Source organism: Heptranchias perlo, chromosome 6, assembly GCF_035084215.1.
Source record: "Heptranchias perlo isolate sHepPer1 chromosome 6, sHepPer1.hap1, whole genome shotgun sequence".
Lineage (NCBI taxonomy): Eukaryota > Metazoa > Chordata > Chondrichthyes > Hexanchiformes > Hexanchidae > Heptranchias > Heptranchias perlo.
In genome coordinates this window covers 69,350,688-69,373,429 of record NC_090330.1, presented here as the reverse complement: position 1 = coordinate 69,373,429, position 22,742 = coordinate 69,350,688, and the positions used below count along the sequence as shown (strand labels likewise).

The window sequence follows — 22,742 nt, the reverse complement described above, 5'->3', positions numbered from 1 at the left end:
TGAACCCTGGTTAACAAACTTTTGAAAGCCTCCCACTTACCAGACGTCCCTTTGCCTGCCAACAGACTCTCCCAATCAACGTCTGAAAGTTCCTGTCTAATACCATCAAAATTGGCCTTTCCCCAATTTAGAATTTTAACTTTTGGGCCAGACCTATCCTTCTCCATAGCTATCTTAAAACTAATGGAATTATGATCACTTGTCCCAAAGTGATCCCTCACCAACACTTCTGTCACCTGCCCTTCCTTATTTCCCAAGAGGAGGTCAAGTTTTGCCCCCTCTCTAGTCGGGCCATCCACATACAAGAGCGTTACCTACTGAGGCACAGCTGACACCGGGGTCATATATTAATGCAGATTGTTGTTTCTTTAACCCTTAAACACCCTCCCAATACAAGCACAGCCATGGCAAGAAACAATAATGTGCTAATGCATCTATCGCAATAGCACTGTGCAATCAAAATATGTGATGGCTTCATGCAATATCTATGTAAAGGTAATCTCATGTAGAACCATTCTTCAGTTCACATTTTAAAATGTTGAAAATGTATAAAAGAGAGAAGCAAAGCTATTAATCACCTGATGGTCTTTTTGACCTTGATAACCAGGCTTCTGCCCAAGGATGAGAGACAGGGATTTACTTTCAGCTGCCAATCTACTTTCCTTAGCAATTAGTCTCTAATTCCCTTTTAGCTGTGTCCATTCAAACCACTTCCCCACAGGGAGTACATAAGCAATGGCTTTAAAGTTACGGGCAGGTTAAATGAAGCTCCATGGTAGCAGTGAACCACCAAAATCATGTTCCAGACTATCTGTGAGCAATGATAGCTGGTACAAATAGACCTATCAAATCTTTTTTTTCACCACCTCTTCCATCTTTTGCGTTATTCTGCACCAATCTTGCTGTTCTAGCCCAAATATAGTCTATTTTTTCACTCTAAAATTGGCCTTTCCCTAAGTAGAAAAGAAATTGAATCTTGCTGAGTGGCAATTTTAGTTATACAGTTATATGACTCATGTGAAATTCCTACATACATTATTTTATTGATGTCATTGATCCGTGAACCAGTGCTATTAAAAATATAACTGTTAAGTTTCAACCCCAAAGAACTTGGTCCATATTATTTATGTAGATATATACTGGAGTAAGAAATAAAAATGAGCAAACAAAAAAAGATGATTGATACCTCAGTAATTCAGACATATCTAAGACCATCACATTCATTCCCTTAATTTGTTTATTTTCTTTTAATGCCTTGCTGCTACATCCCAAAATCCAAAGGCCTTCGTGCTCATCATAATACATTATGGAATCTACCCTGCAACAATACTAAAGGTCTTAACTATAAATTCCCATCTTGCTTGCCAACATGAACCTCCGTAGGGTAGGTGAAATACCTTGCATTGAATGCTAGTAGTTCTGATGACAGCCCCCAAATCCTGGCTCCCTGTCCCACGATTACTTTGACAAATGCTCCTGGCCTCCAATGGCAAATTCTATAACCACAGCTGATGCTCTCAATTTACCCCAGAGGATGTTCCATGGTTTATGATAAAGAGATTCAGACCTACCACTGTTTAAATTACATTTCAAATCAAAATGTCCTCAGTGCTCCTAGATCTACACAGATTCCATATTCAAATGAACACTAGGTTAAGTATAGACTCAAGTAGAAAAAAACCCAGAACTATAGATAGTTACGTTATTTGACATTTTTTCTAGACCTTGGAATTTTATTCTCTACATAGTAGTAAATATGTACAATAGATGTCCATCAAAGGTCATTAATTCTATGTCCATGAAAAGAAGCCGGATAAATATCTTGCTGCGAACAGGATTGAAGGCCAAGAGATAATTATAGATGATTTATGGAACAGCATAGTTTCAGTTTTGTTGTGACCATGAATTTGTCATCAATGGGAGGCAGCTGGTCAGGCTGAATCATGTAGATTATGATATTAGATTGATATCTAGGAGTTTTTGTTCAATTATCATTGGGTGTCAAAGGGAAATTTCAGAGAGTTTTATCTTCTGAGAGAATTTGCTTGGGTTTTTTATCTCATGAGATTAAATAAGTTGGAAAAGGTCATGGCAGCAGAAATTGCAGGCCATCTGCACAAGCCTGCTGCCCTTTACTTATTCTGTAAATTCTCAATCTATGCAGCTTTGCTCTGCTCTGCCTCTCATGTGCCAAGATTCAGCAGTTTTCAAAGCAAATATGTAATAATGTCATTTTGACAGAGGATCTCATTTACTATTTTCAAGTCAAATGAGTAGGAGAATGATGAAAGACCTATGAAATGAGAGACATGGAAAGTGGGACAACCAAGTAACAGAAGTAGAGGCAAAACTGAGAGAGAAAGAAACCACAGAGAGAAAGAAAGGAGACAAACAAGAAAGAAAGAGAACAGTGAGCAAAGTAACAAAACAGAATGCAGCAAAATATTAATAAGCCTCAGAAAGCTAAAATTTATTTTAAAAGTTACTGAAAACATTAGCATCTAGCAGTAACCACATTTCTTAATACAAATTAGCTGCAGTTATAATATCCACTAACATTTATATAAGCTGTTGGGGTATAAAGCAACAACTTTAACATGGAAAATCACCTCAAGGTACTTTATCGAAAAGAAAAGAAGCAGATACCAAGCCTTTTTTGGGCAGGTGACTGATGAATTGATTTGGAGAAAGCTTCTAAAGGGGGCAAATGAGTAGAGTGGAAGCAGGGTTTAGGAAGGGAGTTTCAGAGAATAAGAGCAGAGAAATGGTGAGGTGAAGGAAGGGAGGAAGGAGGTTGCACAGGAGGCCAGTTTTTGAAGACCAGAGGCCCCGAGAGTGAACATAAATCTGGAGAATGTTACTGAGATAGGATGGTATGAGGCAGTTCAGCAATTTGCAAATGAGGATTTTAAATTCAATCTGTTGTGGGACGAGGAGCAAGTATACGTCAGTAAGGCTGGGCATGATGAATGAGTGGTCCTTAGTGAGGGACAGAGTGTGACTAGAGTATTGGAGAAGTTGAACCTACAGATGTGGATGAGAGTTTTGGCAGCAGTGGGGTTAAGATAGAAATGGAGGCACGCAGTCTTGCTCAGATGGTTCAAGCGTTCTATGTAAAGGGTAGGATATGGGGTTTAGAGATCAGCTATGGGTCAAAGAAAACAACAAGTTTGCATATAGCCTAATTCAGGCTCATTGAGCCAAAGAATTGTTTATGAGAGAGCAGAGCTTTTGTCGGGGGCTTCAGTCTTGCCAATTTTCAATTGGAGGAAACTCTGACTCATCTATGATAGCAGAAAGGTTGCCGTGGGGTCGAGAAGTGGTGGAGAGACTTGGGGGCAGGGGTAACATGAACAAAAGGAAGGGTCCAATGATGAGTCGTTCAAAAACTCTAGAGGTGATCACGTGAGGGCTGGAAATGGGCTGGCTGCATTGAGGAGTGCAGTTATGGAGGATAGTCCTTGGAGGATGGTGTGATTGAATGTGTTCAATGCTGCAGAGATGTCATCACCTTACTTCTCCCACAGCTTTGTGTTTGAATCCCTTCAGTCTGATTTTCACCCCACTCAGAGCATTGATAGCGATGGAGGCTCAGGACTGCTCATGCACCTGATGAACTCGGGTCTGCAGTTCTCAGCCCTTCAGGTGGGGGGAATGACAGGGATAGGAGAGAATGAGCGACTTCCTAGTGATGAGGGCATTAAAGGTAAAAATGAGGGAACTGTTTAGCAAGTGAACTAAAATGACAACTTAAATTACATTTTCATTTTATAATAAATTACTATAACTTCTCATAATTGGCACACAAAATGCTGACTGTATCTTATATTTGTGCAGTGATGTACATAAATCTTATTCCACTTATGATCCATATACATTTTCTAATCAATGGTTAAAAATGGATTTTCCAACCATTTCTTGCCCCCCCCGCCAATGAACTAATCGTTCCCTTTTTCTAATCTCCTTGTTTTCACAGAAACACTGGAGTAAAGCTAACTTTGGTACTTTTCCTTTCAGCAGAACTGATGTGCATAATAAAATATCAATAGTATGAATTGTATTGTTTCCATGGATATATTAAGTGCCAATCAGAAGTAATATGGTCTTTGACCATTTCACCTGAATATGACCTTCCAATATTGTAGGTAGATGGTGTTAATAATGTATGTAATAATTTTTAAAAGTTCTGTTTCAATGAGGAACTAATGTAAATAATTTACATAGAATTATATAGAATTCTACAACGCAAAAACAGGCCATTCGGCCCAACAGGTCTATACCATTTATGCTCCACACGAGCCTCCTTCCACCTTAATCTCACCCAATCAACATATCATTCTCTCTCATGTAAAAGAAAGGACTTACATTTATATAGTGCCTTTTATGACCTCAGTACGTCCCAAAGTGCTTTACAGACAATTTTGAAATGTAGTCACTGTTGTGATGTGGGTAACACGGCAGCCAATATGCGCACAGTAAGGTCCCACAAGCAGCAATGTGATAATGACCATATAGTCTGCTTTAGTGATGTTGGTTGAGGGATAAATGTTGGCCAGGACAATGGGGAGAACTCCCCTGCTCTCCTGCTCTTCTTCGAATAGTGCCATGGGATCTTTTACATCCACTTGAGAGGGCAGATGGGGACCTAAGTTTAATATCTCATCCGAAAGGCAGCACCTCTGACAGTGCAGCACTCCCTCAGTACTGAAGTGTTAACCTAAATTATGTGCTCAAGTCTGTGGAGTGGAACTTGAATCCACAACCTTCTGACTGAGAGCCAAGAGTGCTACCAACTGAGCCACAGCTAGCACCTTGGCCTGGATATATATTCCGAGCTGTGGAGATAGCAGGGGGAAGGATTTTGGGACAGGAAATCCAGAAGCATGGGTTTCCCGGACGTCCTGGCGATTTTGATGTCAGGACATCTTTAAAATTTTTTCAGCAGGTTTCCCTGTGAAGTTAGGAAACACTTCTACACACAAAGACTCTCTTCTGCAAACGGGAGTTGATGCTAGCTCAATTGTTAATTTTAAATCTGAGATTGGTAGATTTTTGTTAACCAAAGGTATTAAGGAATATGGGGCTAAGGTGGATATATGGTGTTAGGTCACCATGATCTCATTAATTGATGGAACAGGCTCAAGGGACTAAATGGCCTACTCCTGTTCCTATGTTCCTATGTGTAGGGTATTCCTTATTTCCTGTGATTCTTGGAACTGGATGAATGGTCAAGCAAAGAAGTAATCCTCACTCATGATAGTTTCATTAAAAGTAATTATTTAATGATAATTCATACGAGCATTCATGAAACAAAATCAAACCATACATATGACTTTCCTCTATAAAATCCCATTATAATAATTTGCAACGTTATTATGTAATGACTTAACAATTCATACACATATCAGGCAAATCATGTAATATATATAGCTTTAGTCCAAGGATTTTGCTCATTGAGGCCTGAAGGCTGATCAGCTCTTCAGTCCATGAGGTCCTCTTCTTCTTGCGTGATGTTCGACTGCAGTGTGCGTTCCTTGTGACTGCCTTGAGGTTGTTCTTCTCTCAATGTCTTCCTTTTATATTGTTTTTACCAATAGGGTATAGGATTGGGGAGGTTCATTCTTTTTGTCCAATCACTCCCTGTTGCTATTCCTCAATGATTAGCATACCTCAATGATTGACAGTTTAGGCTTTGATCATACGACTGGAAACCCTTTAATGTAGAAAAGACCATGTGTTCGAACCATGGAACGTAAAAGGCCCCTTTACTATCTCTGTTTATGGCCCTTCATGTAGAGATAGCCCCTTTCATTTCTGTGCCCAGACATTGTTAATGGTCCTGACATCTCCAATTTTGATTGCTTCAATGGTTTCAAATCCATTCCTTATACCATTTGACCATATGTTGGATGCAATGCTATTTGATGTTTTACAAATCCCAGTTCTTTGAACAGATTACCAGAGAGGAATGAGAGGCTCATGCTTTTTTCACACCTATCATTGCTTTACTGATCTGAAGCCTATGATGTATACCCTTGTTGCCTTTTCTTAAATTACTCCCTGCTGTGTTGAAAAACTTGTATTTCCAAGAGCCCATGTGTTTTCAAAGTCTGACAACACTTTAAGCTCAATATTATCCATCTACCTTACTTATTTAATAATCTAGATCTCTATCTGCAGCACAATGTCTTTGATCCCGAAACTCATACTTATCCAATGCCATCAGCGTCATTGAGGGAAAACAGGATTTGCGAGAACACAGTTTACTACATCACAGTGTTTGCAGGTTTTCAAATGTTTTTGTTTAAAAGGGGAATAGTTCACCTTTTCCATCAAATGTCTTTTGTTTAAGAGGTTTTGAACCCCACATCCCCTCCTCAAGTGGGCCTGTCAAATCTTCTGACTGATTGACTTAATACCCTGAGCATTGTCCTTGGTTGTAAGTTTTTATCATTGATTCCCGTTTAGGATGGGTTTGCCATGACATACGCAAAAGCATTTCTTTTCCATGATTTCTAATTAAATGTTGCATTATACATGAGCAAATTATCATAACAAACACCAGTATATATTGCATACATATTAAAGTCATACTAATTATTCTGATCCAAGGGTGTTGTCCCACATTATACACTGTTTCCCACCACTCATGGTCACCTCACTTTTGTACTGTGCTCTATATGCGTATTGGCTTGATTCATTTTAATCAGGTGCTGAAGTGAGATTAACATAAATCTCCATTACATTGTGTGGTCGCATTGGCATGAGTGTATGTTCCCCAACCTCAGTAATTTCCATGGGGGTGAGAAAGAAAGGAGAACAAGTGATAGGACAGATAGCGTTACCATGCCTAAATGTAACATCACTATTTGTTATACAATACCAATCTCAGGTTTGATAGGCCACATGGGTACCAACCCACCTATTGATAACTTTCACCAGGCATTCAGGTTCTCATCCCCCTTATTCATGCTTGTAAAATACCCTTTATTTGTATATGCATGGTTTCATCATGTTCAATCATTGTTTCAATATCTGATCTATTCCTTGCTGAAGTGCCTACAGTAACCTCAATACCTATCCACTCGGCTACACCCTTTTATATATTTTATGGCCTGGTGTATGAGGTTGTGGGGGCCATGCTTGGTCTAAATCCCGACCTGCATTTCATTGATGAAAGTCATATACTATCTCCTGCAGCATTGCACTATATAATTTACTGTGGGCCTGATAACAAAGCCTTGGTAGAAAGGCTATCGCTGATAGGGATATCAACGCCGGTACCAACTCATAACAGGCATCATTATGAACTCCTTGCCAAGTCCGGATAATGACTATCTTACTTCATTACACAGCCATTCACGAATTTCAACAGTCACCAGACCATTTCTGGGCCCTAGATTTAGGATTGGGCAGGGTGGCTACTTAGCTTCGGTCCCAATTTCATTGTTAACTCAAAGGAACCCAACCCTAAATTTGGAAATCCAAATTTCTATGTCCCTTTTTACTTTAATTTCAATCCCTCTGATAGGTACCAGTGTTTTTAACTCTATCCTGATTATCTCATTAATCAGGTGGTTTCCCTATGGATCATGTGTCAGTGCCTTGGTTAAAAGGTTTTCTGACTCTCCTGAGCCACATTAACCATTTCATCTCCCTCTGCAGGGTCCCGATGTCTCGGGTAGTAGCCAAGCTATCAAATCCAGTTTTCTCATTGTTCAGTATAGGCAAGGACACAGACATCTCCAAGAAAAAGCTATCAATTAACCATTTCATCTCATTAAGGCAATTTAGACAAGTTGAGTGAGTGGGCAAATACATGGCAGATGCAGTATAATGTGGATAAATGTGAAGTTATCCACCTCGGAAGGAAAAACAGAAAGGCAGAGTATTATTTAAATGGTGATAGATTGGGAAATGTTGATGTACAAAGGGACCTGGGTGTCATTGTACACCAGTCACTGAAAGCAAACATGCAGGTGCAGCAAGCAGTTAGGAAGGCAAATTGTATGCTGGCCTTCATTGCCAGAGGATTTGAGTACAGGAGCAAGGATATCTTACTGCAGTTATACAGGGCCTTGGTGAGACCACACCTGGAGTATTGTGTGCAGTTTTGGTCTCCTTACCGAAGAAAGGATATACTTGTCATAGAGGAAGTGCAGTGAAGGTTGACCAGATTGATTCCTGGGATGGCAGGACTGTCATATGAGGAGAGATTGGGTCGACTCGGCCTGTATTCACTCGAGTTTAGAAGAATGAGAGGGGATCTCGTTGAAACATATAAAATTCTGACAGGGCTAGACAGACTGGATGCAGGGAGGATGTTTCCCCTGGCTGGGTGGCCCAGAACGAGGGGTCACAGTCTTAGGATACAGGGTAGGACATTTAGGACTGAGATGAGGAGAAATGTCTTCACTCAGAGGGTGGTGAACCTGTGGAATTCTCTACCACAGAAGGCTGTGGAGGCCAAGTCACTGAATATACTTAAGAAGGAGCTAGATAGATTTCTAGACACAAAAGCATCAAGAGGTATGGGGAGAGAGCGGGAATATGGTATTGAGATAAAGGATCAGCCATGATCATATTGAATGGTGGATCAGACTCGAAGGGCCTACTTCTGCTCCTATTTTCTATGTTTCTATGTTTCTATTTATCAGACCTCTAGAGGAACTTTACTGTCCAACACAATATTTGCATTAACCCTTAAAGCATAGATTAGACATTCCCAACCTGGTCGAAGTTATACTGAACACATTTTTGTTTATTTTTCCTAAACTCTTCTTGGACCACGTTTTTCCCCAAAATATCTTGAGTTCATTTTATCATTTCAAAATTATCCCATTTCCAGAGAGCAGTATTATTGGACTGACAGGACTTGTCAATATACAATTTTATTTCCCCAAAATACACCCTTTGATACATAGCACTGAACAGGAACCACTTAGATTGGATTTTTTTTGTTTTAATTAAATTTGATCGTCCCCTTAAATTTTAAATACATTTTCCCTTCTCAAGTGCTTGAACAGCAACTCATATCAATTATAATTGTCTTATCAATTTCAATTTCATAATAAAGTTTGGTGGTTTTACAATAGAGACAGAAGTACTTGTAATTAATTTTGAAGGTAACTCCCATATTTCCCTTCCCCTCGAGCACTTTGTCTCGTAAAATAACAAATAACCCTGAATTGGTTAAATTGAGAGGCAAGGTCTCAGTCCAAATGTTGTGACATTTGATATTTGCCGATGTCTGCAGCTAAGGTCTTAAATTCCTAACGCAACTGGATAGCTTCCACACCAACCATAATTCCCTATTTTTAAAAGAATGGAATAACAGGAAATCCACTGTGGCTCTTCTTGATAGCCCAAGGGGTAAATTTGTCAATTCATGATTTCCTTCCACCACTGTGGGGAAATAGCCACTTAAATTAAGAAACTTAAAAATCTTATACAATTACCTAAAGCACTGCAATAATAGTACTAAATGATGTAATTTAAAGAATAATCCCTTTAAACTGAAACAAACATAGAAAAATGTGTCCAGAGGAACATGGGAGAGACGGACTAGCTTTCCTGTCTATCTCCCAAAGTTTCTCTCTCTCTCTCTCTTGGAACTCACTAAGGGACAATAAAACTGCTTGTGAGTCAGATTAACATCCTGGGAGGAGTCAATCACAATAGCAGTTTTTTTTGCTGTAATGTTATTAAAGCATAAGTGCTTTAAAGAAGTTCAAATTGATCTTTTTCCAAAAAGTCTTTGTGGTTTTATAACAGTGATAACTTGCACAAAGATCCGAATATAATTAAACTCTGGATAATACATTTCAGCTTCTCCGATTACCAACTTTTATCCATCCTTAGTAATTGAAAATCCGTTAAAACATTAGAAATTAATAGTATTTCCTTCAATTAACTTTAAACATTCTATGAAACAATTCTGCAGTACAATCTAACTACTCCAGATCATTATCACAGAGATTGCAGAAATCCTTTAACCATTCTTTTTTTTCTTCTTCATGATCATTTTGGTTTGACCACAATCAATCACAAGATCAATGGGTCAGTTTACTAACAGCTATCACATTTCCATATACCGTAAAACATGATTAAACAAATAGAGTTACTTCAAAATGTCCCAATAATTCAACACATCAATTCATGCTCACCAATACTCAACACAACTTAAACTTCAAATCACACAATGTTTACTTCATATCATTAAAGTATTCAAGAAATTCAAAATGCCAATTTATTATATATATAGTAATTTCACATCTGCAATTAGAAACCACCGTGGCCAGAATAAAAGTCTGGTTAGAATCATAGAAAGGTTACAGCACAGGAGGAGGCCATTCAGCCCATCGAGTCCATGCTGGTTCTATGCAAGAACAATCCAGCTAGTGCCACTCCCGTGCCCTATCCCCGTAGCCCTGCATTTTTTTTCCTTTCAAGTACTTACCCAGTTCCCTTTTGAAAGTCATGATTGAATCTGCCTCCACCACCCCCTCGGGCAGTGCATTCCAGATCCTAACCAGTCACTGTGTGGAAAAGTTTTTCCTCATGTCGCCTTTGGTTCTTTTGCCAATCACCTTAAATCTATGTCTTCTGGTTCTTGACCCTTCTGCCATTGGGAACAGTTTCTCTCCATCTACTCTGTCTAGACCCTTCATAATTTTGAATACCTCCATCAAATCTGCTCTCATCTTTCTCTGTTCCAAGGAGAACAACCCCAGCTTCTCCAGTCTATCCATGTAACTAAAGTCCCTCATCCCTGGAATCATTCCAGTAAATCTCTTCTGCACCCTCTTTAAGGCCTTTGCATCTTTCCTGAAGTGTGACACCTAGAACTGGACACAATACTCCAGTTGTGGCTGAACCAATGTTTTCTAAAGGTTCATGATGACTTCCTTGCTTTCTACTCTATGGGCTCTATTTAACTGACCTGATTAAAGGATTATGTGGGATTTTAGAGCATACTGGGACTGTTTCCCACACTGGGGGAAACACTCCCAGGTCAAATGGACGTGTTGCAGCTGTCAGCCTGTGGCAGCTGCAAAGGTCCATTTGACAGGTGGGTGGGGGAGACCCTCACCCATTGCAGGAGGCCACTCTGTCACTTGGGACAAAGTTTGGCCTCCACCACCCTCCTCCTGACAGTCAAAGTCACCAACCTGCACACTTACCCCGGGGTCCGGAGACATGTACCTACCTTGCGGACCCCCTCAGATGTACATCTTGCGGATGGGGGCCGCCGTAGCTGCAGTCCTGACCTCCTCAGAGGGCGAACAGCATCACCAGCCTCACCAGCCTTGCCATCCACGCCGTCCACCTCTGACACGTGGAGCTCCACAACAGAGTGCTGTGACACATCCACCTGTACAGCAGGAGGGAGGGCTACCGCAGAGAGAGATGCGTCGCAGAGGGCACTACCCTTGCCACAGGGTCCACAGACCGAGGCTCAGCTTCCTGGACCTCTCTGAGCAGCAGTGCACACGGAGGCTCAGAGTCACTCGACATGTAGTCGTGGACATCTGCAGCCTCTTTCATGCCGAGCTGCTCCCAGCTGGCCCGAGCACCATCTTCTTACCTGTCGTTGTCAAAGTCACCACTGCCCTCAACAACTTCTCCTCCGCATCCTTCCAGGGTGCAACCGGGGACATCGCCGATGTCACTCAGTCGTCTGCGCAAAAGAGCCCTGCAAATACACCTACACCCAATCTGCAATGACACAATGGGTGGCATCAGTTGTGGGTCCTCATAGTGATCCTCAGGAGAGGGCATTATTGCACAAACCAGACAGGATTCGCGAAGACATGGCAGTAGTGGTGCCAATATAATATGTAATGTGAGTTGGTCAGAAATTCAATATAAGTAACACCCATGACAAACCCTCAGACACCCTTGTGCATCCCCGTCATGCTCACGACACGTTTGCCTTACGCTGCCTACTGCACATATGTGATGCATGCCCTGTGGCTGCAGCACAGGTAGTGGCAGGTTGAGTGAGGCTGGCCGTGAAAGAGATGCACGAGAGGGTGAGTATGAGAGAGAGCCATGAGATTGTATGAGGATTGGGTTGAGTGGTAGTGGCGGGGTGAGTACTGGCGAGGTGAGTAGGTGCAGGTAAGATGAGGATGAGGTTTGAGTGGGTCTGAGGGGTGATGTGACAGAGTAGTGTTGGCAGTGCTGAAGGAGATGTGGGGTGGGGGCAGTGATGTGGCAGACGGAGTGTAGGGGAAAGACTACGTGTACTCACTTTGGCTGACCTACTGAGGTCGTTGGAGCGCCTCCTGCATTGTATGCAGGTGGGCGATATGTTGGTGGTGCAGGTGACCTCCTCTGCCACCTCGAGCCAGGCCTTCCTGGTGGCAGAGGCAGGCCGCTTCCTCTCGCACGCCGGGAGGAAGATCTCTGTCCTCCCGCTCCTCCTCACCCCATGTATTGATACCTGGAGTGAGGCATCATTAAACTGGGAGCAGCCTTCCCCCTGGGCTGCTCCATGCTGTAATTTTTGCTATTTGTTGCAGCATCTGTCAGTGGAGGGCTGCCCCTTTAAATAGAGCTCCTCCAGCTGACAGATCTTACTGCGCATGCGCAGCCCGCCCGACGCGCAGATCAGCAGTGGGGAACCCGGAGGAGCAGGTGAGTGGATCCAATTAGTGGATTGGATCCTACAATCGCGCGGGAAACTGACTAATTTCACCGGGCGCGTTACCCACGCGCCCGATAGCCCCCCCGCCGAGAACCCGCAGCCCTGGTAACATCAGGCCCTATGTCTCTATTTATAAAGCCCAGGATCCTGTATGCTTTATCAACTGTTTCCTCAACCTACCCGCCCAACTTCAACGATTTGTGTACACATACCCCAGATCTCTCTTTTCCTGTACCCTTTTAAAATTGTGCCCTTTATTTTAGATTACCTCTCCTCATTCTCCCTACCGAAATGTATCACTTTGCATTTTTCTGCATTAAAATTCATCTGCCATGCCTCCGCCCATGCTACCAGCCTGTCTATATTCTCTTGAAGTCTATCACTATCCTCCTCACCGATCATTACGCTTCCAAGTTTTGTGTCATCTGCAAATTTGGAAATTGTGACCTGTACACCCAAGTCCAAGTCATTAATATATATCAAGAAAAGCAGTGGTACCGACCCTTGGAGAACACCACTGTATACCTCTCTCTGGTCCGAAAAACAGCCATTCACCACTACTCTGTTAGTCAATTCTGTAACCATTCATTCCAAGGGATTCAATCTCGATGACAAGCCTATTATGCGGCACTTTATCAAACGCCTTTTGAAAGTCCATATACAACACATCAATCACAGTGCCCTCATCGACCCTCTCTGTTACCTCATCAAAAAACTCTATGAAGTGAGTTAAACAAGATTTGCCTTTAACAAATCCATGCAAGCTTTCCCTAATAAATTCACACTTGTCCAAGTGACTGTTAATTCTGTCCCAGATTATCGTTTCTAAAAGTTTCCCGACCACCAAGGCCAGCATTCATTGCCCATCCCTAATTGCCCTTGAGAAGGTGGTGGTGAGCCGCCTTCTTGAGCTTCTGCAGTCCGTAAGGTGAAGGGTCTCCCAAAGTGCTGTTAGGTAGGGAGTTCCAGGATTTTGACCCAGCGACGATGAAAGAACGGCGATATATTTCCAAGTCAGGATGGTGTGTGACTTGGAGGGGAACGTGCAGGTGGTGTTGTTCCCATGTGCCGGCTACCCTTGTCCTTCTAGGTGTTAGAGGTTGCGGGTTTGGGAAGTGCTGTCGAGGAAGCCTTGGCGAGTTGCTGCAGTGCATCCTGTGGATGGTACACGCTGCAGCCACGGTGCGCCGGTGATGAAGGAAGTGAATATTTAGGGTGGTGGATGGGGTGCCAATCAAGTGGGCTGCTTTGTTCTGGATGGTTTCGAGCTTCTTGAGTGTTGTTGGAGCTGCACTCATCCAGGCAAGTGGAGAGTATTCCATCACACTTCTGTTTGTGCTTGTCGTTGGTGGAAAGGCTTTGGGGAGTCAGGAGGCGAGTCACTCGTTGCAGAATACCCAGCCTCTGACCTGCTCTTGTAGCCACAGTATTTACGTGGCTGGTCCAGTTAAGTTTCTGGTCAATGGTGACCCCTAGGATGTAGATGGTGGGGGATTCGGTGATGGTAATGCCTTTAAATGTCAAGGGGAAGTGGTTAGACCCTCTCTTGTTGGAGATGGTCATTGCCTGGAACTTGTCTGGTGTGAATGTTACCTGGATGTTGTCCAGGTCTTGCTGCATGCGGGCACGGACTGCTTCATTATCTGAGGGGTTGCGAATGGATCTGAACAATGTGCAATCATCAGCGAACATCCCCATTTCTGACCTTATGATGGAGGGAAGGTCATTGATGAAGCAGCTGAAGATGGTTGGGCCTAGGACACTGCCCTGAGGAACTCCTGCAGCAATATCTTGGGGCTGAGATGATTGGCCTCCAGCAACCACTACCATCTTCCTTTGTGCTAGGTATGACTCCAGCCACTGGAGAGTTTTCCCCCTGATTCCCATTGACTTCAATTTTACTAGGACTCCTTGGTGCCACACTCGGTCAAATGCTGCCTTGATGTCAAGGGCAGTCACTCTCACCTCACCTCTGGAATTCAGCTCTTTTGTCCATGTTTGGTCCAAGGCTGTAATGAGGTCTGGAGCAGCGTGGTCCTGGCAGAACCCAAACTGAGCATCGGTGAGCAGGTTATTGGTGAGTAAGTACCGCTTGAAAGCACTGTCGACGACACCTTCCATCGCTTTGAGTAGACTGATGGGGCGGTAATTGGCCGGATTGGATTTGTCCTGCTTTTTGTGGACAGGACATACCTGGGCAATTTTCCACATTGTCGGGTAGATGCCAGTGTTGTAGCTGTACTGGAACAGTTTGGCGAGAGGCGCGGCTAGTTCTGGAGCGCAAGTATTCAGCACTACAGCCGGGATGTTGTCAGGGCCCATAGCATTTGTTGTATCCAGTACACTCAGGCGTTTCTTGATTTCGCGTGGAGTGAATCGAATTGGCTGAAGACTGGCTTCTGTGATGGTGGGGATATCGGGAGGAGGCCGAGATGGATCATCTACTCGACACTTCTGGCTGAAGATGGTTGCAAACGCTTCGGCCTTGTCTTTTGCACTCACGCGCTGGACTCTGCCATCTTTGAAGATGGGGATGTTTACAGAGCCTACTCCTCCCGTTAGTTTAATTGTCCACCACCATTCACAACTGGATGTGGCAGGACTGCAGAGCTTTGATCTGATCCATTGGTTGTGGAATCGCTTAGCTCTGTCTATAGCATGTTGCTTCCGCTGTTTAGCATGCATGTAGTCCTGTGTTGTAGCTTCCCCAGTTGGCACCTCATTTTTAGGTATGCCTGCTGCTGCTCCTGGCATGCTCTTTTACACTCCTCATTGAACCAGGGTTGATCCCCTGGCTTGTTGGTAATGGTAGAGTGAGGAATATGCTGGGCCATGAGGTTACAGATTGTGCTGGAATACAATTCTGCTGCTGCTGATGGCCCACAGCACCTCATGGATGCCCAGTTTTGAGCTGCTAGATCTGTTCTGAATCTATCCCATTTAGCACGGTGGTAGTGCCACACAACACGTTGGATGGTGTCCTCAGTGTGAAGACAGGACTTCGTCTCCACAAGGACTGTGCGGTGGTCACTCCTACCAATACTGTCATGGACAGATGTATCTGCGACAGGTAGATTGGTGAGGACAAAGTCAGGTACGTTTTTCCCTCATGTTGGTTCGTTCACCACCTGCCGCAGGCTCAGTCTGGCATGTATGTCCTTCAGGACTCGGCCAGCTCGGATCAGTAATGGTGCTACTGAGCCACTCTTGGTGATGGACATTGAAGTCCCCCACCCAGAGTACATTCTGTGCCCTTGCTACCCTCATTGCTTCCTCCAAGTGGTGCTCAACATGGAGGCGGACTGATTCATCAGCTGAGGAAGGGCGGTAGGAGGTTTCCTTGCCAATGTTTGACCTGATTCCATGAGATTTCATGGAGTCAATGTTGAGGATTCCCAGGGCCACTCCTTCCTGACTGTATATCACTGTACCGCCACCTCTGGTGGGTCTGTCCTGCCGGTAGGACAGGACATACCCAGGGATGGAGATGGAAGAGTCTGGGACGTTGGCTGAAAGGTATGATTCGAGTATGGCTATGTCAGGCTGTTGCTTGACTAGTCTGTGGGACAGCTCTCCCAATTTTGGCACAAGTCCCCAGATGTTAGTGAGGAGGACTTTGCAGGGTCGACTGGGCTTGGTTTGCCTTTGTCGTGTCCGGTGCCTCGTGGTCTGATGCCGGGTGGTCCGTCCGGTTTTATTCTTATTATGACTGTTCGTAGCAGGATTGTACAACTGAGTGGTTTGCAAGGCCATTTCAGAGGGCGATTAAGAATCAACCACGTTGCTGTGGGTCTGGAGTCAAATATAGCCCAGACCGGGTAAGGACGGTAGGCTTCCTTCCCTAAAGGACATTCGTGAACCAGGTGGGTTTTTACGACAATCCGGTAGTTTCATGGCCACCAGATGCAGGTGCAGCAAGCAATTAGGAAGGCAAATGGTATGTTGGCCTTTATTACAAGAGGATTTGAGTACAGGACTAAAGATGTCTTACTGCAATTATTTAGGAACTTGGTGTGACCCACCTGGAGTATTGTGTACAATTTTCGTCTCCTTACCCAAGAGAATATGTACTTGCCATAGAGGGGGTGCAAAGAAGGTTCACCAGACTGATTCCTGGGATGCCGGATCGGCTTATGAGGAGAGATTGAGTAGACTAGGCCTGTATTCTCCATAGTTTAAGATGTGATCGCATTGAAACATACAAAATTCTTACAGGGCTCGACAGGGTAGATGCAGGGAGGATGTTTCCCCTGGCTGGTGAGTCTAGAATCAGGGGTCACAGTCTCAGAATAACGGGTAGGCCATTTAGGACTGAGATGAGGAGAAATTTCTTCACTCAGAGGGTGGTGAATCTTTGGCATTCTCTACCCCAGAGGGCTGTGGAGGCTCAGTCATTGAGTACATTCAAAACAGAGATTGATAGATTTCTAGATATTAAAGGCATCATGGGATATGGGGATGGTGCAGGAAAATGGCGTTGATGTAGAAGATCAGTCATGATCTTGTTGAAATTACTGCATCATGAGATAACAGGATGATAGAAGGCGAACTAGATGAACTTCTAACTAGATGAACATTTAGCAATTCCTATGTTTCTGTGAATGTTCTGGAGTCCAGTTTTGGCCCCCTGACATGGTGGGTGATATAGAGGCACTGGAAAAGGTTCAGAGGAAGGCCACTAGATTTATATCTAGTTTAAAAGCCCTTAGTTATCACAATCAAAGAAGGTTTTTCTTTTCTCAGAGGGTCATTGACCTTTGGAACAAGTTTCTAGCTCGGTGCAGTGAGATCAGATTTACTGCAAGTGTTCAAAAGAGATCTGGCCAAGTTCCTGGCTAAGGCTGATATCACTGTGTACTAAATGTAGATGGGATGTTGGGTGATGTGCCTCATACTTACTGTGGGCTCCTGGAATTCAAAAAATTTAAGAAAGCAGAGAATGAGTAAAGAACATTTGCTCTGTTAAGCCTGCTCCTTCAAAGACAATGCACAATTAATCATATCATGGATTCTACCTCACCTGTTCATTCTCCTGAGATAATGTTCTGCAAAATTTCCTTCTGAACCCAAACATATGAAATATACGAAACTGATGGATCGGAAAAGACCAGCTGCTCCATCGAGCCTGTCCCATACAGTGATGATCCTCAATGCTCCCACCCACCAGCAGGCATTGGCAGACTATGGCCCAGGAAGTGAATGCCAGGAGCATGGCACCATGCATGTGGGTGCGGTGCCGAAAGAAGTGCAATGATTTGACACGAGTGGTCAAGGTGAGTGAACACAAGTGTCAAGTGGCACATCCTACCAACTGCATCACTGCTCCATGCATCACACCCCCCATCACCCACCCGCCAACAAACACTGCCCATCCGTACGCAATGCTGCACTTGGCATGCTGCATCTCACCCACACATAGTACCACACTTGCAGGTCACATAACCACCACTCACAGGTCACATACAATGGCAGCTATTCAACCACAACAGACACATCACCTGCACACTTTGCAGGATACTCACTGACACACTGTCCTCTGTCTTGCAGGAGAAGGTGGAGCATAACAGCCGGCAGCAGGAGAGATCTGAGGGTGGACGGGGTTGCTTACACATCCACATCCCCCTAGAGGAGACAGTGCTTCAGATCAATGGGCGAGCCGTCGCTGCAGCCATGACAACATGCCACGCTGGAGGTCCCGATAAAGGAGGTCTATGCATATCTAATGCTCCTTCTCCTTTCCCATATCTTCCTCCTCCCATAATATTTTCTGACTCATGGGCTGCAGATGCTGTCAGCACACACGTCTTACTTGCTCCTCTCCCCATTCCACAACTTAACCTGTTTCCCTTTGTCATTGCAGATACCCAAGAGCATGTGGCAGCACCATCCGAGGAGGAAGAGGAGGAGGACACTGAAGCCACACTGTCACTCGATCTGACACTTTCTTCCACCAGCTCAGAGACTGACACTGCATGTCCTTTAGAGGCTAGGTTAAAGGAGGGATCTGCATGCGGTGAGACACCAGGCATAAGTGCACAGGAGCCTGGGTGGAGGGAACGGATACCACAGGTGCCAGCTCGCCGGAGGGCGAGGTCCCTCACTAGTTCTGCTGCAGAAGAGTCAGATGAGGACTTTGATGGGCCAGGCTTCAGAAGACGACTGATGGGCGTAAACCACCAAATGCTTGGGGCACTGGAAAGCCTGCCTGAAAGCCTGCACACAATGAGAAGGGGCATGGAGGAGTCCAGCTCCAACTTGGCGCAGGGCTTTGTGCAGAGCTTGGAGCCCATTCTTTCCAACATGGAACGGGTGGTCACCTCCATCAGCACACCTGAGGAACTCACCATGATGCAGCATCCGATGACTGATGTCGCGGCTTCCATTGCAGCACAAACCGATGTCATCAAAGGTCTGCAAGCTACGGTTGCTACTCAGACTGCTGCCATGGAAGCTCAGACTGCTGCTATTGTGGCTCTGGGGACCACTGTGGAACGGGGCTTCCAGAGCGTCACAGCACTCCAGCAATCCGTTCTCCAACTGATCACCAGAATTGCTGAGGCACCGCACCGGGAGAGTGGCAGTGGCGCCATGGCAGTCGGACCTGCTGTCCTCTCTAAGGACAACAGCATTCCTGCTCCCACCACTGCCACACCGCCAGTGCCCTTGTTGTTGCCTATCGGCCAGCCAGGACAGACTGCTGTAGTCCATGCTGAGATGGTGCAGACTGAAGCCAGGCCCTCCCGGCCCAGAGCTGCTTGAGGTCGTCCTCCAAGGCCATCTGCACTCTCCTCAATTGAAGGCCAGCAGCCTCCTGAGGAAGCACCTCGTGGGAGTATTAGCATAGGGAAAGGCACACAACAACAGGCACTAAGGCAATGCACAAGGGTGAATAGTTCTGTTCTGTTTCTATAATTTCAATTATTCATTGATAAATGTGAGTTTGAATTTGCATTTTGTGGTGTTTTTTATTTGTGCGATGAGCTGAGGGGGAAATCCAACGTGTAATCAGATGGAGGGCGATTTGATTGTCTTGTGAGAGCAGAAAGGTAGGGAGTGTAGGACTGTTGGTGAGTTGGGGGATGTAGTTGACACTATTGATAGTGGGCATGGATCAGGTGAGCACTCAGAGCCCTTGCAGAAATGGCATGTGGTCTCTGTTGCACCCTTGTGTTTTCCTCCTCCTCCTCCCCAGCCTCTTTCCCTTCCTCCTCCTCCCCAGTCTCTTCCCCCTCCTCCACCCCTGGCTCAAGGCCTTCTGCGATCATTGGTGGCAAAGGCTGGTCCCTCAGGCTTGTGAGGTTGTGCAGCATGCAGCAGACCACCACAAATCTTCCCACCCGCTCAGCGGAGTACTGCAGGGCTCCTCCAGACTGGTCCAGGCAGCGGAAGTGTTGTTTGAGGAGGCTTATGGTGTGCTCCACGATGTTGTGTGTGGCAGCATGGCTCTCTGCTGTACACGTGTGCATGGTTTCCTGACCCCGGAGTCATGAGCCACGGCGTGAGGGGATAGTCCTTGTCGCCCAGTAGCCAGCCTTTGACTTGCCGAGTCGGATGAAAGATAGCTGGCACATTGGACTGCTGCATGATGAAGGCATCATGACTGCTCCCAGGGTAGTGGGCATCGACCTCCAAGATGTGGTCGCACACCAGCTCCACGTTCAGGGAGTGGAAGCCCTTTCGGTTGACGAGGACAGCTGAGTTGGTATGTGGGGCACGCAGGGCAATGCGTGTGCAGTCAATGGCACCCTGTACCATGGGGAAGCCAGCAATGCGAGCGAACCCCCGTGCTCGCTCATTCTGCTTGCCTCTGTCAAGAGGGAAGGTGATGAGCCCGTTCCTTATCTCGTACAGTGCGTCTGTGACCTCCCTTACGCAGCAGCGCACTGCACACTGTGAGATGTTGCATTTGTCGCCAGCAGAGGCCTGAAATGATCCTGAGTCATAGAAATTCAGCACCACGGTTACCTTCACAGCCACAGACAATGCTGTCCTCGCCCTGATCTGAGGCTGCAGCTGTGACCGCACCAGTTGGCAGATCTCGGTCGCAGCTTCCTTGGTGAACCTCGGCCATTGGAATCAATCCTCCTCGGTCATATTGAGGTAAGACAATTGGTCCCGGAAGGCCCTCATTGGATGCGGCCTCTTGCTCAGTTCCCTGCGCCTCCTCGTTCTCCCTCTCCTCGCATCTTGACCTGCTGTGCATGAGTTTCTCTGCATGCTCCCAGTTGTGCTCAATATCCAGCGGGAGCCCTAGCAGACTACCCATGGTTGGCACAAATGTTGTTCAACCATGGTTGTAACTTCCCGAACCATAAGGTAGTACCTGCCAAACCACTCTCAAATGTACTCTAGCAACTCTCAGTAAGTAAAGGGGGCTTCAAAAAATACTTCCTATTCCACCAACAGCCAGAAGCAATAATCCAGCAGCTAACCTGTAAATCCTGCATGGTCTCTTTAAATAGAGCTGGTGGGGAGGCCCTCCAGGCGCTCCAAGACACGTTCAGGTCTGCTTGGTTAAGACTGTGCGTTGAGTTGAGCGTTAAGGTCCAATCTGGTGTCTATCACTTTAAATCAGCACACAGATTGCATGCATTTTCTCCTTGCTTTTCATGCTTCTGGCGTTCGGTATTTGCGCATGCGCTAACTCCTATACCAAGATGGCGTCCGGCGCACATCATGCTGGAAACATGCGTGCGCAGCCAAGACGCCATCTTGGATGTTCAAGAGGCCACGTAGTGCTGAATCAACGGACGCTGCATGGCCCAATTTAGCGTCCCTCTTATCAGGTCACCCCTCAGCTTTCTCTTTTCTCTCTTCAGCCTTTCCTGATAAATATATCCTCTCAATTCTGGTATCATCCTTGTGAATCTTTTTTTGCATTTTCTGCAATGCCTCTACATCCTTTTTATAATGTGGAGAGTATAATATGCACAGTACTCCAAGTGTGGTCTAACCAAGGTTCTATACAAGTTTAACGTAACTTCTCTGCTTTTCAATTCTATCCCTGTAGAAATGAACCCAGTGCCTAGTTTGCTTTTCCATGGCCTTTGACAGTACTTTTAGTGATTATATATAAGTTGTTTTCGTAGGCAGTTTTGCTGAAGAATACACTTCAAGAACTTTCCAATTTTAAAAGAATATTTTTGAACAAAAGAACTTAAATGAGAAAATGCCTGAAAGTTCACGTGTCTACCACATGTGCAATTAAGTTGTGCTCTTCTATTTTATGGAGTGCTATGAACAAATCAACTGATCGGATTACTGATTTTTAATTTTACTATTTTTCTTCCTCATCCAGGTGGGAAGAAGGAGAAAAAAGGAAGAAATTAAATAAAGACCTTTTCAGAAAAGCATTACTTTTTGCTGTTGACAGTTTTACCTTTACTGGCAATTAGACAACATTTCAAACACAATTAAAGGTGTAACTGAGTTTATTTACAAGACTGCTTCTAATTTCAAAATACTTAAAGTACAGAGGTATCATCAGCTACTTTGTGGTCAGGCAATTTTACCTTTGATCAAACAATCTGTACTTAACAAAAAGATCAAGACCCAAGTCAACACAGTAACGTAGAAGTATTAAATTGTCCAATTTATGTAAGGATTTTAGTCAAGCCAAAATAATGTACAAGTTAATGTGCTCTGTTTAAATTACATATATTGGTGCTCCTACTTGCAATTAAGATACATGAGATAAATTGCAGAATATTGTAAGAGATTTGCAGGCTGTATGATATCCACATAGGTAGGGACTTGTCCCTTGTAATATTGGTCACCTAACTGTTGCATTATTATGTGTTATTGGCCAGTGAATGAATTTAACTAAATATTTTTTGTTAACTGCAATCTCATTTGGAGTGTTCTGGACATTCTTTCCCCAAGAATCCAACTTCTGTGGGTGGGGCAGGGTGCGGGGTGGGGGAAGGTCCCTGGGCTTTTGCCTGGACGAACTTGTCAAAGTTAATATGTGCATGGATTATCATTGAGAAACCCATAGATATGCAAAAGCCCAATTTAGAAGCCAAGTTATCATTGAATTTTGCCTTGTACTAGAGGAGCAGACGATCATGTGATTCTCCTCCTTTACTTC

At 44.6% G+C, this 22,742-nt stretch overlaps 1 protein-coding gene across 2 annotated transcripts in view; it reads left to right on the top strand.

The window, feature by feature from the left end:
• Positions 1–22,498, top strand: part of LOC137322552 (uncharacterized) — a 39,736-nt gene extending 17,238 nt beyond the window's left edge. The window contains exons 3-4 of one of the 2 annotated variants that reach the window (XM_067985474.1): positions 18,200–18,359; positions 18,513–19,601. In XM_067985474.1, coding sequence (XP_067841575.1) covers positions 18,200–18,359; positions 18,513–19,411 — 1,059 coding nt within the window. In that variant the 3' untranslated portion in view covers positions 19,412–19,601. Of the gene's footprint in view, positions 1–18,199; positions 18,360–18,512; positions 19,602–21,950 lie in introns of those variants that run through there. The other variant, XR_010963170.1, reaches the window with a different exon arrangement.
• Positions 22,499–22,742: the final 244 nt, after the last annotated feature.